This window comes from Rhipicephalus microplus, chromosome 1 (assembly GCF_043290135.1).
Source record: "Rhipicephalus microplus isolate Deutch F79 chromosome 1, USDA_Rmic, whole genome shotgun sequence".
Taxonomy (NCBI): Eukaryota; Metazoa; Arthropoda; class Arachnida; order Ixodida; family Ixodidae; genus Rhipicephalus; species Rhipicephalus microplus.
The window spans coordinates 234511103-234532191 of NC_134700.1; the positions used below are offsets into that span (position 1 = coordinate 234511103).

Consider the following 21089-nt stretch of genomic DNA (forward strand, 5'->3'; position numbering starts at 1 on the left):
GGCTGTCAATGCGTGATGTAATAAAAAGCCGACTCTACAGGTAAATCTAAAGTACTCCCTCTGATTTCTCTGACTTCATTGTATGCTAGTTTATATATATTGTACAAGTTGCGGAGACTTCTTTAATTGAACTCGTTCATTCCGACAGATAGTTAAATGCTATTTGCCGCCTAAACCCTGTTATTATTATTATTTTCATTAGGCTGAGAAGATATCTTATGCATTATCAATGAACTTTGTAATACGGCGATCACTCTGTTGCACATCATTTAGCGTTCCGTTGCCTTCGATTTATGCTGTCTCTCGTAGAATAATTTACAGGGCACCGTTTAGATACAGACAGTAAGGGACAGGGGAAGGGAACAAATGTGTGACCAATCACGTCCCCAGATATGCGCCTTGCGCTAGTGCTGTGGTTTATGCCATTCCACTGTCTTGCGGCTGCGAATACGTAGGCCAAACGGAGCGTTGCATTAACGTGCGCCTATACGAGAGCACGAGCTGATGCTATCAGGTGCTGCAATCACGTCTCGTTTGGAAGCTCATTGTAGATCATGTGGATGTGTGTGCCCCACTTACAGAAAACGGCTATCAAATATAGACATGTTGATTAGCGCGTGCGTGAAATAGCCGAAGCACATTTTGTTAGGTCGAATATCAAGTGCATAAGTCATCCGTCTATCACTCTTTTAGATTAAGAATTAAGATTAATTGATTGATTGATATGTGGGTTTAACGCCCCAAAACCACCATACGATTATGAGACGCCGTAGTGGAGGGCTCCAGAAATTTCGACCACCTGTGGTTTTTAACGTACGCCAAAATCCGCGCACACGGGCCAACAACATTTCCGCATCCATCGGAAATGCAGCCGCCGCAGCCGGGATTCGATCCCGCGACCTGCGGGTCAGCAGCCGAGTACCTTAGCCACTATAGACCACCGCGGCGGGGCAGATTAAGAATATAACTACCTGTTAGACAAGACATGAATCATGGTGAGTTGTAATACTTGTGCACATGCGCACAGTTGTGATGAGCGAATGTTTCCCGTACCTGTTCCTTCCTTTTTCCAAATAAATTTCAGTCGTGAGTTTAGTGCTGTGTCTCATCACTGTCTGTATTCAAACGTCGCGCTGTAAATTTCTCTACGATGAACGTCCACGAACTTGCCGAACTCGCTATGCTGTTTCATTTGCGCAACGCCTCACGTGTTGTGGTCGTGACGTTTGATGTCAAGGGGTGTATGATTGCGTCGTCGCTAAAGCGCGTGCCTTTCCTTTCCTCTTTCCCGTGCAGATTCCGAGTACGAATGCCTACCCGGGTTCGCCCCGCTCGGAGTGGAGGCGCCGTCCGGCGACCCGATGCTCTCTGAGCTGCAGCTGCAGCCGCTGGGGCGCCGGTCGGCGGCGGCTGCCCCATCCTCGGACGAGGTGGCCTCCATGAAACCCATGCTGCTGCAGGCCGCCCAGGGAGCCGGGGGCCTGGCCGCCGGCTCGCCGCCCGCGCTCTCGCCCAACCTGCCCAGTGTGGTCAAGGTGAGGCTCTCCGCAAACTTGTGCTGTATACATTCTGGTGGTTCTGAGGGATTTGAACCTTGGCACTACTACCAAAATAAGAGGAGTCCAATACATGATAAGCATCTCGAGATCCATGGCTTCCTTACCTGCTTGTTCCCGATGCCCAGTTCATTCAACCACTTTCAAACAAGCTCCGGATGCTCTTAAACGATCACTAAATATGCCATTAGAGCTGGCGGATAACCGGGTTACGGGAGCGGCAAACTTTAGCGGTCGAAATCGGTGCTGCCATCTGGAGCCGCGGAGAGAAACTAGGCAAACATAAAACTATCGTTACAGTGACTACGTTTTTTTGTGCCATATTGCTGGTTCTCTTTTTGCGGTGCCATATTGAACATCTCGTTTCTGTGGTCAATAACTCTTAATGAGAACGTGCAATTTGTCTGAAGGCATTGCGGTCAGACGAAGCGTCTAAAGTCTTTAAAAACTGCGGCACTATCGTTCGGTGACCCGGCTTTGCGCTGGAGCCGTTCCTCGTATTTGATGACCGGGCATGTTAACTTTAAGTGTTATGTTTTTCTTTTTTCTTCTTTGATGCAAAGATACGATACCGATGCAAAGATACGAAACTGTTACTAACGCCCGTATTCTAGAAGGCCCCTTCACTCAACGCTCAACCTTCACTCGAAAAAGCCGATGGGAGCGCCATCTCTAGGCAGAGAAAGTCACTGCATTTAGGTGATAATTTGCTGCTATTCTTGAGTAGCGCAACGTCATTTCAGCCGAGCAGCGGCGCAGTGCGACACTCTGTCAAGTGAAGGGTGAAAGTCGAGTCGAGGAGCGTTTGTGAATACCGGGGTAAAAAAGCATCGACAGTCACTGTGGCCTGCGTCTTTGTGTCTGTTTTCGTGGTTATTTTATTTACTGTTTTTTTTTACTGCTCACTCCGCTATTTATAAGGGATTTCTTGTGAATATAATTTCGGTTGGAAGTCGGCGCTTCTGTTGCGTGGCCGTGTGCTGTTTTCGCACTTAAGTATGCGCAACCAGCTTGCTGAATACCGTGTGCGTGTACCTCCCCGTGGTCGCAGGTGGAACCCCGGCTGCCGAGCCCGTGCGTGGGCGGTGCGGCCAGCGACGGGGTGCCTCAGAAGCGCGTGCGCCAGGATGACGCCGGTGCGTGGATCTCGTCGCCCTCGTCGCAGATGTCGGTCGGCTCGCTGTCCCCGCCGCCGCCGCTGCTCAACGGGCTGGCCAACAGCAGCGGACTGTCGCCCGTCTCGTGCTCCAGCTACGAGACGTACAGTCCGCGGGGACCCTGTGAGTAGACTTATTCGTCTCTGTCTATAGGCTCTTTTAGGCGCCGTTTACGTCTGGCAGCGACTAGAAGCCAATGTGGTCATCGATTGAGATGGAAGGTCGATAATTTTGGCGTCTCCATTACGATCGACCCCATCAGCAGGCGACGTGGGACAATGTCGTGACGCCCGTAAAAAACGCCTTGTATCGTTACTGCACAGGATAGTGAAAAAAAAAGAGAATGGCGTAAAAAGTTATATAGAAAAGTAACATTGGTGAAACCAACATCGAGGGGGAAAAAAAGTGGTTTGCATTAAACACGCAGATTTTGCCGAACCATGCCACTGATGTCTGCATGCGTCTTTGAGTCATTAACATCGGAAAAAGCGCATATATTTTGCTGCAGAGAAATCAGCCATAACCAAAGCTACAAGAGCGGCCTTTCAGAACCGTTTCTAAACACTCTTCGGGTAACTGCTACTAGCACACTTTCTGGATACACACTACGCCATCGTAATCATAATTTTTGGGTAGTAGGCCATCACTTATTATGCTATCCTTCGTCATTCTTCGGAAAAGCGTGGTATCGGCTGCACACTTGCTAGGAATTTCGTGTAATTTTTTTTTTATGCTGTGGCTGACGACGATGAAGAATTATGCCTGAAGTGAGAATGCGCCACAATTAAAAGGTGATCAAGAACAGGTTTTCTAATGGATTGGAGCATCGGACGACCCACTAGTTACGGAATTCGCGTTGTGTGACGCCTGGTTCTAAAACGCTGAGTTTACTGAGTTTTTTTGTTTTAATTTCTTGTGATGCTGGTTACGGACACCGGCGGTGGTGGCGGTGGACAACTACAGCGCCGCGCGTGACCCGTGTTCTGATCTCGTAACAGCTTTCGCTGCAGAAAACAAAAAAAAACAAAAGAATCACCCACTGTGATACGAAAAAGAGCCAGTCAGGCTAGATATACGTCTTCCTGGACGACCAATCGGGTGCAAGTCGGGCGACGACTGCAGAAATTGTCATGCGCGAACAGACGCTGACGGCAGTAGTGGCAGGGTGCGTAATATCGCAGTAGCAAGCGTTGCATTTCTTATCTTCAGTAGCAAATATAGGTCATTCGCAATGTAGCCGCGCTCTCCTGACTCTGCTACACGGTGCTCGGGTGGAGATAAGATAGGCAGCTCCCGGTGCTGCTGCCTGCACGCGCCCGCTCGAGTGTTCTTCCCCCCCAGGGATGACCCGCACTGGCAGAGGTCGTGTGGCTCGCTTGGGGGATCTTGTTGCTGGGTCAATGGCGGTCCACTTGTGAACCCCTTTTCTCCACGTTGCGGGAAGTTCATGTTTGATTTGCGTCTGTTCACACCTCCACGGGCTGTTTGAGCTGTCACTGGTTATGACGTCAAATCGACGTCATTATAGACTATTTTTCGAAAGACAACTGGGTGCCGCCATTTTGGGCTGTTAAGCCGCCGTTTGCCTGTTTTTGTATACAGTTAAACAATTTTATAATACGGGGCACTCTCCGAGCAGTAATTCTTGTCTTTTATATGAGATGTCTCTTATAATCAGGGTAACTCGTATGCACTTTCTTGACAATCCGTATTTTACTGTGGGCAGTTTTCTCCCACAAAGGGGTTCGACTGTATTGCGACGTTAATTGACACGCGTGCGCCAAACGAGCCGTTTTCATACGCATACGTGTACCAAGAACACTCTTCGTTCAGTTGTTGAACATACAAAACACAAAGCTGAAGAGCCCAAATGGCGCGTCAACCATCCGTAAAATAGCCCCCTGTGATTCTGTACGCATATGCGTGCGTAGGGTTCTCTATAGGAGGGGGGGGGGGAGTATCTGCGAAATGTCACTAGAGCGCATCCCTTCCCCCCTCTCTGATATTTGCTTCCTACTGAGGGGGAGGCCTTTACGACCAGTACGAAGCGGAACAACGAATCAATACACAGAAGGGGGGAGGGGAGGCACCTCTTTTAGCGGCCCCCATGTGCGCGCCCATGGTTTCATCTCCCTCCGTATCACTCACATGCCACTATTCTCCAACGTTTACGGAACCAACCATTGGCAGACGCCTTCGAATGAACGAGACCTACGAGAAGCGCAAGATGTACGTCAGCATTTGTAAGGAGGACGATTCCAACATTCACCTTGTTTCTAACATATGTTTGTGATTGGCACATCCCCATCGGGTGGCAAATTAGTCCCTAGAACGACTGGCTTGTACCTTTTCTTGCGAACCGACTGCTCAGCTGAATATCTGGAGAGTACAGGCTGTTGGGACTGGATTCGTCAAACTCCTTGTACGTGTAGGAACTGCTTGATCTATAATTAGCCAGGGCCTTTGCTCGCTCGCAGTTATTTGGAACAATATGCTCCGCAGCGGTTTATGAATAATTCCGTAGACAACGGAGCGTTCCAAGTCGGGCGCATTGTTGCAATATAGGCGTTCATAAAAGACAGCGATGCATTAACTGTGACGCAGTCGTATGCCGTCGGCCGTTATTTATATGAAGCCACGTCACAACAAGCTGCACCGATTTTCAATATAACTGGCTGCATCCGCGCCATGGTGCGGTGAAGCATGACCCATTCATAACCGAAATGAAGGTCGGTCGCACACGGATGCCCATACCCAAGCAGTGGAACGGACTGTTGCTGGGGTTGTTAGCTTCTGTGGGGGCTCGATGCAGGTGGAGACATTCGCTTCAAGGTTTCACTTGGCGGTTTCAAGGTGGCGCAGTGGCATGGCCGCTCTCCGAAGAAGGGGAGGGAATGAAAACGTAAGGTGGAGCATTACGTCATGCAGCCAGGCGAACGCTTGGTGAAGCCATGAAAGTGTGACTTGCCGAGACCATGTGGTGCGGCGCCCGATAGGTTTTAATCGAAGCGCGCTTTTTCGGTGCGTATGCTCTGGCTGTACCCCTTTGATCCGGGGTCAGGATTACCATACAAACCAGCCTGGGTGGCATCCATGCACAGTGCTCAGCTCAGCAAGCCAACTCCTGACAGTTTAGAGGGTCCGTGACAAAGCCGAGGCATCATCCTTCGGCACCTTCCTAGGTGGAGCCACCTGGCAGACCTAGCGGGGCCTCTGGTCCCGTTCAACGTCTGCCACTTTTAGACCATAATAATGTTCTCACTCGGCGCAGACCGGACGGCTCCCTCCCGCAGTAGGTTTATTAGCGGAACTATACTGGGAGTAGTAAAACCTACCACGTTTTCAACGCGTGTTGGGTCGACACAGTATAGGCTTAAATCGCATTGCGGTGTAGGCTTGTGGCCGCGTTTGAAAATGTCGGTTGTGCTTGCCTTGTTGTCGAGGGCGATATAACAGTATACTTCGCTAAAGCTCTCTTGTCTCGTGGTCCAACGTGAATGGGAAAGCACGCCGCTACAGACATGCCGTCACCGTTTTTGTAGAGAGGAACTTTTGTCGATGCGAATGACGACCGTGCCCCGAGACGTTCCGGACGTGTAGCTTATTGCGCGGTGGTACTCCTTTCCACGCATTTCCCTTGTGCCCCCCTGCTCGATCGCTGCGTTTTCTTCTTTGCTTTTCATTTTGGCGAGGCACCCACTTTGCTATCGAATCCAGCGAGTGGCATTTCGTGCACTAGCTGTGACTGCATTGCTGGAGAAGGGGTCCAGCACAGGCAGAAGAGCATGATTATTTTTTTTTTTTTGTCGCGCACGGGTAGCTCCAAAGCGAATTGATAAGATCGACATTTTCCTCTCGGTTTTATTTTGCAATGCGGCCGGCGGCGTGTGGAAAAAAATTTAATCGTGGTCGCACGATGCCTCTTCCATACATAGCATGTTGCGTTGGCACCCTTTCCTGTAACTTCTTCAGGAACGCATCTTGTAGTACGATCGCCTCTGCCTCGGTGCATGTGTGCTGGAAACCGATGAAAGAAGAAAAAAAAAACGTTGCACTGGTTGACGGCCGGGCTCCCGTATAGTGAGTGGAAATTAAGCGGGCTGTTTTATTTAAAATCAGTGACTCGTCCGGGGCCGACTGCCGGAGGGACCTTCGTGTGCCGCCTTCATTACGCGCCCACTCCTAAATCATGTCTGTCCTGCACGAAAATAAAAGAAAGCGTAACGAGAAGGAAGGTACCTTAGTGTACACTAACTCCAGATAAGGTTGGAAGCAGCGTGCTGTGCGCCGTCGAACTTATTTCGGTCGGTCGTTCGATCTCCATCTCTTTGCCGAATGAGTGGGCGAGATAGAGAGAGAGAGAGACAGACAGCGGTTCCCCGCTGTGTGTGTGTTCGGTGCTTCTTTGGCGGGCAGGCGGGAAAGGGTAAAAAGCTAGCCGTGTGTCGACTCTCCTCTCCGTCGCATGTCGCCCGGCGGCAACGTCGCATCGGCCTCTTCCTCGTCGCTTCTGCTAGCCCCTGTTGATGCTGCTCCAGTCCAAAGACAGGCGGCAGCTGTGCACTTTCAACAGTCAGCCGGGCGAATAGATCGGAATGGAGCACGCGTCGGCGAGGGTAGGCCTAGCGTTGTCGTGTACGTCGGTCCTGCGCCGGGGGCCCCGTTGTTAAACGCAGCTGCTGCTTCGGCGGGCTCGGCTTTTTGCAGGCCTGCATCGCCCGCGCTGCTCCGGCGAGCTTAGGAGACGGACCCTACGCGAGCCGCGTTTGGCAAACGGAGCTTGGTTTCCCGGATGGCTTTTTTTTTTCTTTTTATGTCTATATAGACAACTTATAAGGTTGCCTCCGGCCGGGCAGCGCAACAGCTAAAGCGGGGGCTAAATGATGTTAGATAAAGGAGACATCGGAAATGCAGATATCATAATAATAGCGATACAGCAGACCATGTATACGAGAACCATTTAGTGCACTACATGTTGCCTTCAATAACGTGTGCTACCATCTGAGCATTTCGCCTTGTGAACATTTTTCTTTGTCCAAGATTTTCTCTGCCTTACTCAGAGGCCTGAGTTTACCTCGCTTGATTAGGGCATGACATAAGCCCGCCCAAGTGACTGTGATTTGGGCAAGCTGTGGTGCATTCGACTTGGGAAGCACTAAGATTGGGCCAAGTGTGTGCTTCTGACAGTGTAAAACAAACGAAACGTGAATGAAGAGAACAATACTGGCGCTTGTTGTCATCTTATTTTGTGAACGTGTGTGTGAGATGCGAAGCCCGTGCGTATTAGAGAAAAAAAGAACTGTTCGCAACGCACGCCAAGCGAATCACATATTTAAATGCACCTCGCCTTGTTTGTTACAAGTGTGGCAGCTTGGGCTAGTCGGTATGACATGACGATAGTTATAGTGCGAGAACAGAACGACTACAAAAAGACACGAAGGACAGGAGCGCTCGTGTCCTTTTTGTCTCTTTGTCGTCGTTCTGTTCTCGCGCTATAACTATAGTCGTTTCTTAGGTTTGTTCAAGTTGAGCTCTTGATGAGTTTCGCACACGGTGCCTTTGGTCAGAGCGAAGCCAGCTACATCGACCGTGGCGTCTCCACGAGGAAAGATGTGAACTGTACACTGTTTTGGCGCTGCTTTGCAAATCGGTTTAAACATTCGTCGGTGTCACCACGCCCTTTCAGCTACGGGAACTGCATCTCATAATATTAAGGGCGTCTGTACTCCCGGCATAGTTCTTCGCATTCGCGTCGAAGCCTCGGTTCGTAGGAAATGTTTTTCGTGGTCGTCTCTGACCGAGCTATTAATATGTTCTGCTGTCGCAATTAATCATCGTTTTAATGGACCCCGTTTTACGAGCGGAACTCTGTTTTCCAGCTGAGATCCAACAGCGTTATCCATCGTCGTGCAGTCGCGCGAGATGCTTATACGTGACCCGGTCGAATTTAATAGCGAGCTCCGGTAAAAAAAAAAAAGGCAGCTGGCTGCTCTGTAGCTTCGCGCTACGTTTTCTTTTTTGTAGTTTTGATTTTCCTTTGAGGTGCCGCTACAGTGCATGAAAACTGGTACTGTGTGTGTGTGGGGGGGGGGGGTTAACACCAGCAGGAGGGACGGTGGTCTTCTTTTCTGGACGCATTTCTGACACACGCGCCACCACTGGTCCCCGCACCACTGCCGTCGCAGGGATGGCGAGGGAAAGAGGAGGCGAACCAGACGTGACGGGAATTGGGCGGCTCCTTGCGTTTCCCTTACAAAGCGAAGGTGCCGTTAGAACATCGCGGCCCAAGAAGCCCGCTCGACTGCGAGACGCAATATCTCGTGTGGCGCCAGTGCCTGTAATGAAAGAGACCGGTCATTATGAGAACCGTCTTTCGCTCCTGTCCGAGTTCTGTAATAGGAGTTATGCAGCGGGAGGGCGAATAGCGGTGGTTTGAAAAAATAAATAGAAAATAGAGAGAGAAATGATGCTTGTGGTCTGCTCGATGCAGGTGGTTTCGGACGGGCTGCAATCGAGCGAAGCGTTTATAATCGTCGATTGCTTTTTTTGTATTGTCTTTTGGTCGTCACACTTGAGAGATAAGAATTTTCGTGAACGGGCGACTCCATCGGTATCAGCGCGTACGCGAGCCAAATATGGAACCCAGAGCAATGAAGAGAGGAAAAGAAAAAAACACTAATTGAAATTCAAGGCTGGACACGAGGGGGATGTAGAAAACCAATCACTTTTATCGTTGCTCATCTCTGCGGCGGCACCCTTTGGTTAAAAGAAGAAAACAGTGGCGTCTGTATATCGAAGAGTGAGCGAGAGACCACCCTAGAGATGTAGCCAATGAGATGGAGGTTTTAAAAACTTGCACGGTAAGTCGGCTTGGCCGGCTGGATTAGGACTTATTTGCCACCACCGCCGCAGCTGCTGCTGCCCTGCTGCAGCTTTTTTTCCTGTTCGTATTTTTTTTTTGTATTTGCCCCAGTGGCCGCCGCTGTCAGTGGAGCATTTCGTGACCAAGGGAGGGGGGGATGAAAGAAAGCTGATTGTGTGTCTCCGTGCCACGCCTTTTGAAAAATGCTGGCTCGGGACTTCTCGGTGCTGGCAGCTGGTTTTGGCCACCGCCGTAGTGGACCCAAAGTGAAGCGAATTACGAATTCGGGCAAAAGTTCTAAAACAAACAAAGCCGCTACGCGCAATTTAAGGCTGGCATAGTTTTACGGCCCGAAATTAGTCGTCGTGTGGCGTCTGCATATGCTCGTCCTACAATAACTACTGTGTTCTGCTGTCGTGCGAGGAGTGGCTTGATAGTTTCAAGCTCCAGAAGACGTCTTTGTAGTTGGCAGTTTGGTCACGTTCTCACAGCGCGCATTTCATGTTACAACCTAAAGCCTTCTCGTTTCCACACTGCAAGTGCAGCAGCTTGGGCTAGTTGGTATGGCATGACGATAGTTGTAGCGCAAAAACAGGACGACGACACAGTCTCTGTGTCGTCGTTCTGTTCTCGCGCTATAGTTATCGTCGTTCCATACTGCAGTTGGAGCTTAAGTATTTAACCACGAATGCACAAAGCGAGACAGTCAGCACAGTTCCTTGTTACGGCGTCCATTGAGCATACAGGCAAGCGTTGTTTGTTCGGCGCTTTGAAAAGGGCCCGGCGGCGGTTAGGTGCGCAAAGTCAACCCGGTCTAGTTTAACGTGCTCACGACGAAGAAAGAGACTGGGGACTCGTTTTCATCAGCACACGAGACCGCCTGCGGGCTTCATTTAGGCTAATTCCTTTCACGTCGACCGCAGAAAAAGGAACGGCCCGCGTTTATTGCTGCCCGAGGACGAACAGCGAGGAGTACTGGGTTCCCCTTCCTCCGTGCGTGGGGCAGCGCCGCGTGTCGGGCATCCGCGGGGGCCCCACTTCAGGAAGACGGGGTCTGCCGGTTTTTGTTCCTGCGCGTGATTTCTTTGTCTCCTCGCGTCACTGCCGACGTCGTCCGGCGCGCTACTAATTGGCGGCGCATTTCCGTGGACGAGGCGCTGTGTTTTTGTGCCCGCTAACGACGGCTTCCAGGTCGCGACACGGCTCGCCGCCAACCGAACAATGGCGGCCGCGATGGCGCTCCTGGCGTTGTCTCCGAGCGACGGGGCGTTGGCCGCCGCCGCGCACCGCGGCTCGACCGGAGTCGCGCGACGGCTCTGCCCTGCCTCGCATAGTACCGTGCAGCGTACGCTAAGCTGCAGTAGGTGCTGTTTCCCTGCCGGGGTGGCCGCAGTAGTGCCATTTCGATGGCGGCGGAAATGCGAGAGAGCCGTTTGCTGTGCTATATTTCAGTGCACTTCAGAGAATGCTCAAAACTAACGGGAGCTCGTAACTGTGGCGTTTCTTGTCGCCTGAGTCGCTTTGGGGCGTTCAAACGCTGACCAAAGCAACCAAGCAATGTGGATCTTTATGTGTTGTACTTCGCCGAAACTGACCTGCTTTGTTATTAATAGGTTGTGAAGTTCGGCCAACTTTCCGACAAAAGAGATCATGACGATGCTGTAAGTCACTCTTGGTGAACGGTCCTGATTTCTTTGGCATTGTACCTCGGCAGCCACTGCAGTGATGCATCTTGATGTGGCAGGAGCGTGCCGGTAGCGCGTTGATGATGTATCGTCGAAAAATACCGTGCTTCGCAGCGTCTGTTGCTTATGCTGTGTAAAACTCGAATTTCGCACCTGTCTTTGTAGTGTGTTTTTTTTCGCTATGATCTGGGACAGCAGCGGATCGGTTATACAAAGGGCGACCCACTGATGTCGTCATCAATACCTCCATAGAGCCTAAGGGAGACAGTGCTGCAGATATTCATCGCTATCCGCTTATCTCCAACAGGGCTGTGAAGGCTGTTAATGGGAACGTAATGCACCGCTGTCCCTGATGACACATACGCGTTGCGACCCGCTGACATCCGTTGGCGCCAGCCTTCCACAGTGCTGCGTGTTTATTCTTTAGCCGGTTGCGTGCGGGGCTTCGTTTCTAAATATACACAGGAACCCGGCGCGGTCGCTAGTTATGCCGATTGGCAGCGGAGGTGTTGGGCGAGATAACCGTGTTGCGAACGGCTGCACGACCGACGCTTCCGTCGTCCTCCCTTCGGTCGAGGTCGAGGCCGCCGCCCTGCTGCATGGCGCGTAAACGGCGCCGCCATTGATCTCGTCCAGCCTTCGCAAGTCCTACAGCCTGCCGCGGTTCGAGAAAGCCGGGCTCGCCTTTCTTTTTCCGCGAAATAAAAAAAAGGAAACCAAAAAAAGGAAATGCCGCCGCGTACAACTGCGTGCTCCGATTCGACTTCGATGGATAACCTTCCTCGAAAGGAGCGTTTGTCGTTGACGGAAATCCATCGCTGCAGTTTCAGCAGGGAAGAGGTTCGCTTCTGGCGGCTGTTTGAAAAAGAACACATTGAATGGCTCTCTGCGATGCCTGTCGTTGCGAAGAGACGCTACACCACATCCTGTGCGACTGTCCTTTGTACGACATCCAGAGACAGTCGCTGGCGTCCGTTTTTGCGCGCATCTACGACAGCCAGATGTCTGTGGACAGTATTCTTTCAAGTGCCCGAGAGAAGACATTGCAACAGACTGCGACAAAAGCTCTGTTGAAGTTCCTACGCGGCACGGACTTGAACAAGCGGCTGTACCAGCAATGTCACACATCACGTGAGGCAAGACTGGACTATGAGTGTGTGCGCGTGTGCTGCTTAATGTGCTGTTTATCTCTTCCCTCTCTCCTCCCTATCTTTCATCTCCCCCATCCCCCTCCTATGCGCAAGGTAGCAAACCGGCTGCCTATAGACTGGTTAACCTCCCTGCCGTTCGTTTCCTGCTATTTTCCTTTTTTTTAGATGGCGATTTCCTCAAGACCCACGCCCTCCGTCCTTCCTGGGTGGCTATCGGAAGCGAATGCCTCGGTTTCTTTACAACCTACACGCCCGTCGCGGTGCTCTAGTGGTCATGGTGCTTTAATGCTGACCTGCAGGTCGTGCGATCGACTCCCACAGCCGCATTTGGAGGTGAAAAGCTGGATGCCCGTATACTTGGGTGTAGGTGCACGTTGAAGTACGCTTACCACGTGGTCGAAATTTCCGGAGCTCTCTGCTACGGTGGCCCTCAAAATCGGATCGTTGTTTTGGGATGTTGAACCCCAACAATGATAATTATTACAACCTGCAATCAACTTGACCCCTGTATCTGCGCTTGTTCCAGTCATGGTCTATAAGACCTGCACCACCGTGCCCGTCATCGAAATGGTCTATAAGACTGCGCAACGTCAAGTGGATTGATAAGTACTAGTGGCCGAACCGCCTCTCGTTTTGCCTTCGTCTTAGCTTGTGGAAGTGTTTACGTTCGCCCGATAGGGTCTCCACGTATAATTCGTCCGGCTTGCGCCTGACAGTCTCGGATGTCGGCCCGCATAGCTTCGGCCACACAACGTCAGCCGTTACCTATGCCATGTAACGAGGTGCTGCAACCGTATCTGTACCCCATTCCCGGGAGCGCGATGGCAGGCTTGCTTTTGTCAAGCTAATTGGATGGCTAAATGAGTCATTTTGTAACTCCTGCATGATCGCCAGAATGTGACGCGTCTACTTCGCGCCTCGCTTTCGTCTTCTCATTCTCCCCAGGGTGCTAGTGCAGCGCCTCTAGCGGGACTCGCTCCCACCTTTGTTTCTGCGTCGTTTGATTCTTATACTCTTTTCACGCACAGTTTCTATAGCCGCTCCTCGGAGTGACACCTTTCGCGTACGTTCATATATTTACATGCTGACAACAATTGAGTCATTCATTGATTGATATGTGGGGTTTAACGTCCCAAAACCACCATATGATTATGAGAGACGCCGTAGTGGAGGGCTCCGGAAATTTCGACCACCTGGGGTTCTTTAACGTGCACCCAAATCTGAGCACATGGGCCTACATTTCCGCCTCCATCGGAAATGCAGCCGCCACAGCCGGGATTCGAGCCCGCGACCTGCGGGTCAGCAGCCGAGTTCCTTAGCCACTAGACCACCGCGGCGGGGCAACAATTGAGTCATTGCGAGTCGCCATAGTTGCTTCGCATCATTTAGCGTAAACTCGAAGCACTTAAGCCTGAACGATGACTTCAGGGTTCTCGCTAATTTCGCTTCGTTTCAGCTCGCATCTCCCCCGTTTCTTAGGATTCTGTTTCTCAGGGCTGGTTATGGTCGTATAGCAGCTTTCAGACGTATAATATGAAACTGCAGATCATAAAGGGAATGCAGAGCGTAAACAGACGTGAATGTGAACTCCCACTAATTAATTAGGCGCCTGTTCCTCAGTTATATCAAGTCTCGCTGTCCTTCGCAAGAACGTGACCGCTAAAAAAAAAAGACGTCTGCTGTCTCGGATGGACGCGCTAATTGTTATCCTTTGGTATCCTCCGCTCATGGCTTCCTTTTCCTGTTGTAGCCGATAAAGAAGACGCGAAAGGGATGCCTCCGTGGTTATCCTGTTTTTCCGTTCCTTTAGTCAGGTCGCAAGTTCATTGTTACCGCTGACAAACTTCAATGCTGTAGCTGTGTACGTGTGCTCAGAGTTCACCTCTGTTTCTGCGCAGTGGAACCAGTGGTGGGACGTTTTCGAAAACTGCACGGTAATGAGCAGGTGACATTCCGTATACCGTTCGGCGACATTGTTTCTGTTTTAGCAGCGAATAACCTTCAGCAGCGAATAACACTTCAGGTGCAACGCTGTGGAAGCTATCCAAGAAGTTCGTGGTCGCTCGCGTGACATCTTATTAGTGCCGGTGCGATCTCGCGTTTCTTTGCGCTCCCCCTTGACGCGACTGATTAACATAAGAAAGCGGGGAAAGCACAAAAGAACAAGGGTGCCGACACTCTAGTGTCTTCCCTTGCACTGACACCGCCCAGAAAGTCCGTTGGGCCGCCATAATGACGTAACGTGACGTCACGTGAAAGCTAAGATATCCAGCCGCGTGATAACAACCGTTTAACGGCGTTTGTGTTAGTAAGGCACAAAATATATTCAAAAAAATTCGCTGTATAGACAATTAATCAATTCTGTTGTTGATGGTGAGAACACTGATTTTTTTTTTCTTTTGCGATCGCATCGACTGGAAGAATTTATGTTAGCGCCCACATCGTTGCACATGGCGTATGAAACGGAATACAGCCGTCACGTGCACGTCACTTACCAAGCGTCAGCCAGTGCACGCCAACAAAAGGCATTGCCAATCACATGCGACGAAACATGAGGTAGCTAGCTAAAAATGCTTGCACTCGAGATCACCTGAATTTGGTCAGAAGTTATATCTCATTATTTTAAGTGTCATACATTGCTACGTAACGCGCATGGAAGAATCCCAGGAAGACATTGAGTTATGACCCCCCCCCCCCCACAAATGTTTTTGCTCTGCCATCGCCCATCAAGACGCCAAACATTCAGTGGTGTTGCGGAAATGCACCTTGTGTATGTCGCTTTGCCAGGTGGTGGGTGCGAAAGCGTTTAGGTGCAGCAGCGCAAAAGGGAAGGGGCGGCTCTGGGGGCCGTTCTGTTCAGCGCCCGAGGCGGCAACCTAACCCTCACCATTTGCCTACTGTTGCGTTTGAGTGCTCTGTTTAATTTTTATTTTTTTCTTTTCTTTTTCGGAGAATTCCGCAGGTGCGGGAACCGCATTGAGGAGTGTGGTTTTGAGGCAGGTGGCTTTTCCCTTTTCTCCGCCGCTGTTGCAGTCGTCGTTTCGGCGGCTGCTCGCTGCGAACACGAACGGGGAGCCCCGGCGAACCACTATTCTGTCCTGTTTCGCGTGGCATCCAGTCGGGAAGAAGAGTGCCGTCACGTAATAGGTTTACGCGCCGCCTGCAGCCCATATTGAGTTGCGCGACCTTCTTGTACACAGTTTCGGGCGACGGCGTGCGCGAGACACCGTTTTCACGCATGGGCGCGTCGCGAGAAGTGGATACAGCTCCGTCCGTCGCCTGCAGAGTAGGTAACAAATGTCATCTTTCGCTCTCGTCGGTTGTTTTCGCGTGGTTGAGTCGCCATTGTTCTTCACTCCAATGGGCTCGTCGGGTGTGGCGCCTCCGAGATTGTGTGGTAGTTGTCCAAGGTCGGAATGCACGCAATTTGCCTGAAACTTTAGGCGCCCGTGGTGGTCTCAGTGCTAAAAAGTTTGCAAAGTTATACACGAATCGTCAGTCTGTCAGTCAGACGCACATTTATTAAGCCCTAAGAGAAGCTCCTAGGCCCACTGAGAGCCTCGCTTGCGACGGGGGCGGAAGCCAGAGGCTGCCGATCGCTTCACCCGCCTGGGCGGCCCTTATTTGGATGAGCCAGAGTAGTAAGAATGAACTGGCGGCAACATAACACCGAACGAGCAGTGACACATGTGCATAGAGAGAGTCCACCGCGCTTTAGTTTGCACTTGTGGCGCTTTTCCGTTGGATTGTACTCAAACGTCGTGACAGCATTATCATGGCATAGACGAATGGGTTACGTAAGCTAAAGGGAGGTAAACGTGCACCCGTAGATATAGTACCTAAAGTTATATGCTACAGCTAATGCTGAAAGCAGACCCATTGGTTTTGACTCGCACGCATTTCACCAGTCAGAGCAAAACTGAGAAAGTTGAAGCGTGGAGCTATCGTGTTGTGTGGACCTTTCCTTGCCCATGCCTTGCTCTTGGTGATGAAATATATTATGGAAGTGCTCCGTTTGGTGAATATGTACACAGACCGAACCGACTCTAGGGCGCGGAACAGTGCCTCTTTCTTTCCGGTATCTCTCACGGCGCCATCCACCGTGCGTTTATTTGTTGCTATTTTTTTCACCACTGTAGTTGTCAGCAGTTGCTCAGTCACTGACTTAGAAGTCCATTGGTGGTTGCGTTAGCAGAATATACCGCCGCTTTCGTACCATCTACGATCGGCTAGGTTGGCGTCACTGGCTGCCGTAACTAGCGGCTCGGGCGTGTCGAGGCGACAGCGTCGTCGTTGGCCGAGAACAATGGGAAGTCGCGTCACTGTGGAGGGAAGGAATGGGTGTGGGTGGGTAATTGGCTTCGCGTCTTCGGACACCTCCGGAGGGGGGCGCCCTGTGACGAGAATGTAAACAAACGCTCGGCGGGGGCGTGGTTCTCACGGTCTCTCTCGCTCATCAATCAGCGGACGCTCGTCCATCTCGCACACGCATTTCTCCTCTTTTGTGTCTGGCGCCGAAAGGAATCGCGCGCGGCACCACTGCTTCCTTGGGTTATAGACGGCTATCGTAAATGCCCCCTAAGTCGCAGCTCTAAAGATGCATCTGTGATCAATGTAGTGTCGCCGAAAGCCGCGCGGCTGCGTACTAAGAAGCAGCGGTAATTAGGACATCATTTTCGTAGTATGTAACGCTCTTCGCACCGGGGTTTCATTGTTCGCGTAGCTTCCATATGCAGCATAGCATCGAACTTATACCGCGTGAACCGAATCGCTTCTTTCTCCCTTGGTCGTCATTTTTGCATCTCCGGCGGGGCCCAGCGAACGGGTCTGATGGCGGCCCGGCATGGCTGGCTTGGCGAGGCCTGCTTGATGTGTTTTTCGGGCAGGGGGAAGAAGATGGCGTGGCCGAGAGAGCGGAGGGGTTTTGCTTTTGTCGGCGTCCATCCTCCACGTTATGGCTGCTGCGTCGGAGGAGAAGGGAGGAGCGCCCGAGTCAAGGGCGATCGCGCCGCCAGGCCCCTCGCCCCGTTTTCAAGGGCAGCGTGCTGCAGCTCGCTCCGTGGCGGCGGCCTCAAACTGGTTTTTCCACATGCCGCTCGCTCGCCTGCACGCCGCAGGAAGAACAGGTGGAATCTCTGTGCCAACTCGTTTCTGCCCCGCTGCCGCAGCATCCTTTTGTCCGTGCGCCTTTCTGGCGGATGACGTGACCGGTTGCGTGGCTTCTCCTTGCAACCAGGCCTCCCTCTCCATCTCGATTCGGCGTTGCGTGCAGCAGTTCGCCCCCCTCCACCACCCTTCCATCGCCATGTAGCGCCCGCCTGTTGCTTTAATTGGCGCTCGCTTTTTCGGACCACGGTGAAGCAGGCAACGAGGTCCGCCACTGCTCCGTCTCTTCTTGCTCTTGTCGGCGCACACACACACGCACATGGCGCGACTCGAACACTTGCTCGCGAGCGGTGCCGTGCCATTGGGCCGCTTTTTCCCAGCGTCGAGAGGAAAGCCATGTGGGCAGCAATACGCCGTTCGGTGTCTTCTCCCTCACCATTTCGGGAACCGCTTTTACTGTACTGTACAGCAGCGTCGCCCACCATTTCGAGAACCGCTTTTACTGTACTGCACAGCGTCGCAGCTCGCTGATGTGACATGGGCGCCGCAGTCTCCCTCCCCCCTCTTTCTCGTCTTCCGTTCCTCCTTCCACTCCTTTCTCCGCTTGTGCTTGGCCTAATACATGGTTAAGAGTTCTCCGCTCTCTCCCTCTCTTCAAATTTACTGTCGCCGCAGCCCTCTCTTGTTTTTCATTCGTCGGTCCTGTATTAGTCGCTCCTACGACCTATCTTCGCAGGCTAGCTTTTCGATTTATTTTCCTGCAAGGTTCTACGCCATCTTTTGCCTTTGCCGCGTGACAAGGACTCGCTGTTTGCGTTGTGCGAAGAGCAAACATCCGAGCTAGGCGTGTGTGCGCCGGTGCCTAGCGCCCCGCCAGAGCTTTCATAGCGCCAAGTTCCAGCCTATTGAGTTGAGCTCAGCGCAGGTTATGTCTTTTTCCTTCAGGGTCGTCGTCGTGTAGGGTTCCTGTATTCATCGTTTGCCTCTTGCGGTACCACTGTTGTCTCGTAAGGCTTAGTGAAGATGTCTAGCCAGCCAGCGGCTTCACTTTGTTCTCCTTCATACGAGTACAGCGTGGACGGCTGCGTAAGCGTTAGCGCCACTCCCGCCATTCGAGCTCGTGACGTCAGAGCCCGTGAAGCCTAAAGAACCGGTTTATTGCGAATACAAGAACGGTACCACCGCCGCGCTCAAGCCTTCATCATGTCATGCTCGGTTGTAGATTTAAACGTCGACTTACGTATGTGACGTCACAGTTCAGGAATGCACAGCCCGTGTAGTCACGGTGCAGTTGAAAGCAAGATGCCACAAGCATAGAGTTTCAGCTAGCATTGGAATGATTGGTAGTGCATGGATTTGTCTAGTCTTCGTACTTCTGGCTCCGTTTAAGTTAACGTGCCTTGAAGCTGTTTCGCCATGAAACAAAGATCAGCCAATGTTCAGCAGTTGCGCCTCACCACTGTAATCTTTTAGGCTTACCATTTCAAATCAAGTCACTTAGTTCAAAAGGCTTCGTTCTTCGAAAGGAAACTGAGACACAGCCATACACGAGGCAACAAGTGCGATTCGAGGTCTGCAAGTACGAAAACTAGGCAAATCCGTGCGCTACCCATCGTTCCCATGGTCGTTGAACGATCGCAGCGCCAGAGTCGACTCCCGGTGAAGCGCAGGCAGATTCGGCCCCTTTGAATCTTAAATTTTTAGCCATTTGCATTTTACGGCCACAGTCTGTGATTCAGCCTGGTGATTAAATGTTATGAACGATGCAGCTAGGTGGAAACGAATTGCAGCGTGTACAGTACAGGAAGGCGCGCTTCGTTGCCGTTCAGCCCAACGTTTCTAGACTAGGTTGGTTCAGCCCGCCTTAGATCTGTAACACAAAGCTTTCGTGCATGCTGCAATCTCTGCGGTTAAGGGAATATAGGGCGCTTCTCAGGATTCAGCTTGATTCAAGCGTTTAATATAGCCAAAATATACAAAAGTTATTTTCCCGGTCCTGTTTCTAGCCGTGCTTTTTTTTTTTTCCTTTCTCTCTAATTACTTACCCGGAGTTGCGCTAATGATGAGGTTACATCACACGCTAGATACAACTGAGTAGGAAGTTTATTCGGCTACGCGCTATCTTCTTCTTCTTCTGGCGCACTCGCGAACAAGTGGTCTTAACGTTCAGCAGTGCTTACGGTTAGGGATCTCTTGCTTGCCTCGTCTACGATAATGCGTGCTTTCTTTTCTTCTTTCGTTTGTTTGGTTGCTTTAGTGCAGTTGATTTACGGGGAATCCCCGCCCGCCCATTATTTACTTACCATGCGCGTCGCTTTGGATCGTAAAGTGGGAGTGGGGACGGGAATTATTTTGGCTTATTGCCTTCGTGGTTGCTGGCCTCCTTACGCTTTGTCCGCGCATTCCTCGCGAGCGATGAGTGGGCAGTTTTTCCCGCCGCACTCCTTGTGGTTCCCGCCTTTTTTTTTTCTTGTCGCACATTAATGTGCGCACACACGAGCCGAGGTCGTCACACTCGGTCACCGTAGTGTATACGCGGTTTGGCTGCGTGCCCCTCAAAGCCTCGCTGGCATTAAAAAAATATCCGCCGATTATCGCTGTTGTCGTCACGCTATATTCCCGTACGTCGCGAAGAGGTGCTATATTTCTTGCAGCGTAGCGCGAATGCCGTGCGCCATGGGGAAAGCGTTGGGTGGAAGGGAATAGATGTCGAGGTAAACAAGGAACAAAAAAAAATAATGGGATTGCGATTGCTCCGATGTCCTTGCGATCGGAGTTCATTAAACCCCGGAGAGAGCAAGCCTCCTGAGGCGGGCGGCCCCGCCAAAGAGGTATAGCGTAATCTTTATCGCTCGTCGCCATCGCCTTTCCCGCCACCTCCGTCGCACGCCTTGCGCGCGTTTTCGCTTTCGAAGGGCGCTTCGCGAGACCGGCCGGCCTTCGCTTGCGTTCCAGGGGGAAACCCGAACAAGGCAACTGCCGCGCTTGTTTCGAAAAAAAAAAAATTCTTAGCTCCTCGTGCGTATGTCTCGATAGCTTCCCACATTATGCACGAACGTCAATTTGTTTACGGAAAAACAATGTGATTGGTCGAGCAGAACAGCCGTACTCATCGCTGCTACGTTACTTCGATCCGATACAGGTTTCTCTGGCGGACAGACTGGTTTCGCGCTGCGCATACAACTACGATGCGTATTCTTTTCAACAGTTCCATCAGCTCAATGCGCACTGCAAGTTCTGGATTCCTTGGAAACAACTCTTGTTGCCTCTTATTTGAAATATTGGATTTTAGCCTACTTTAAGGCAACCGCAGAGGAACTCGCCTCAAATATTTCTCAGTAGGCACTGCCCGTGTATGCGCGCGCGACGAAGCGGTAAACTTCGATATGTGCGTCATGTTATCATTCGTTCTCCTTCCACTTCCATTTTTCTTCTATTAGTTTTCCCTTCGCTCTGCGTAGGGTGGTAAACCGGGTACAACCTGGTTAAACTACGTGCCTTTTCTTTGCATCTTCCTCTGTAATAAAAAAAAATGGGGGGGGGGGGGGGCGAAATGGTACACTACAACACGA

At 51.4% G+C, this 21089-nt stretch overlaps 1 protein-coding gene across 1 annotated transcript in view; it reads left to right on the forward strand.

Annotated features, from left to right (window-relative positions):
* Positions 1-21089, forward strand: part of EcR (Ecdysone receptor) — a 180720-nt gene that overhangs the window by 103555 nt on the left and 56076 nt on the right. Inside the window, exons 2-3 of the mRNA XM_037412300.2 lie at positions 1297-1535; positions 2608-2836. Coding sequence (XP_037268197.1) covers positions 1362-1535; positions 2608-2836 — 403 coding nt within the window. The 5' untranslated portion in view covers positions 1297-1361. The remainder of the gene's footprint in view (positions 1-1296; positions 1536-2607; positions 2837-21089) is intronic.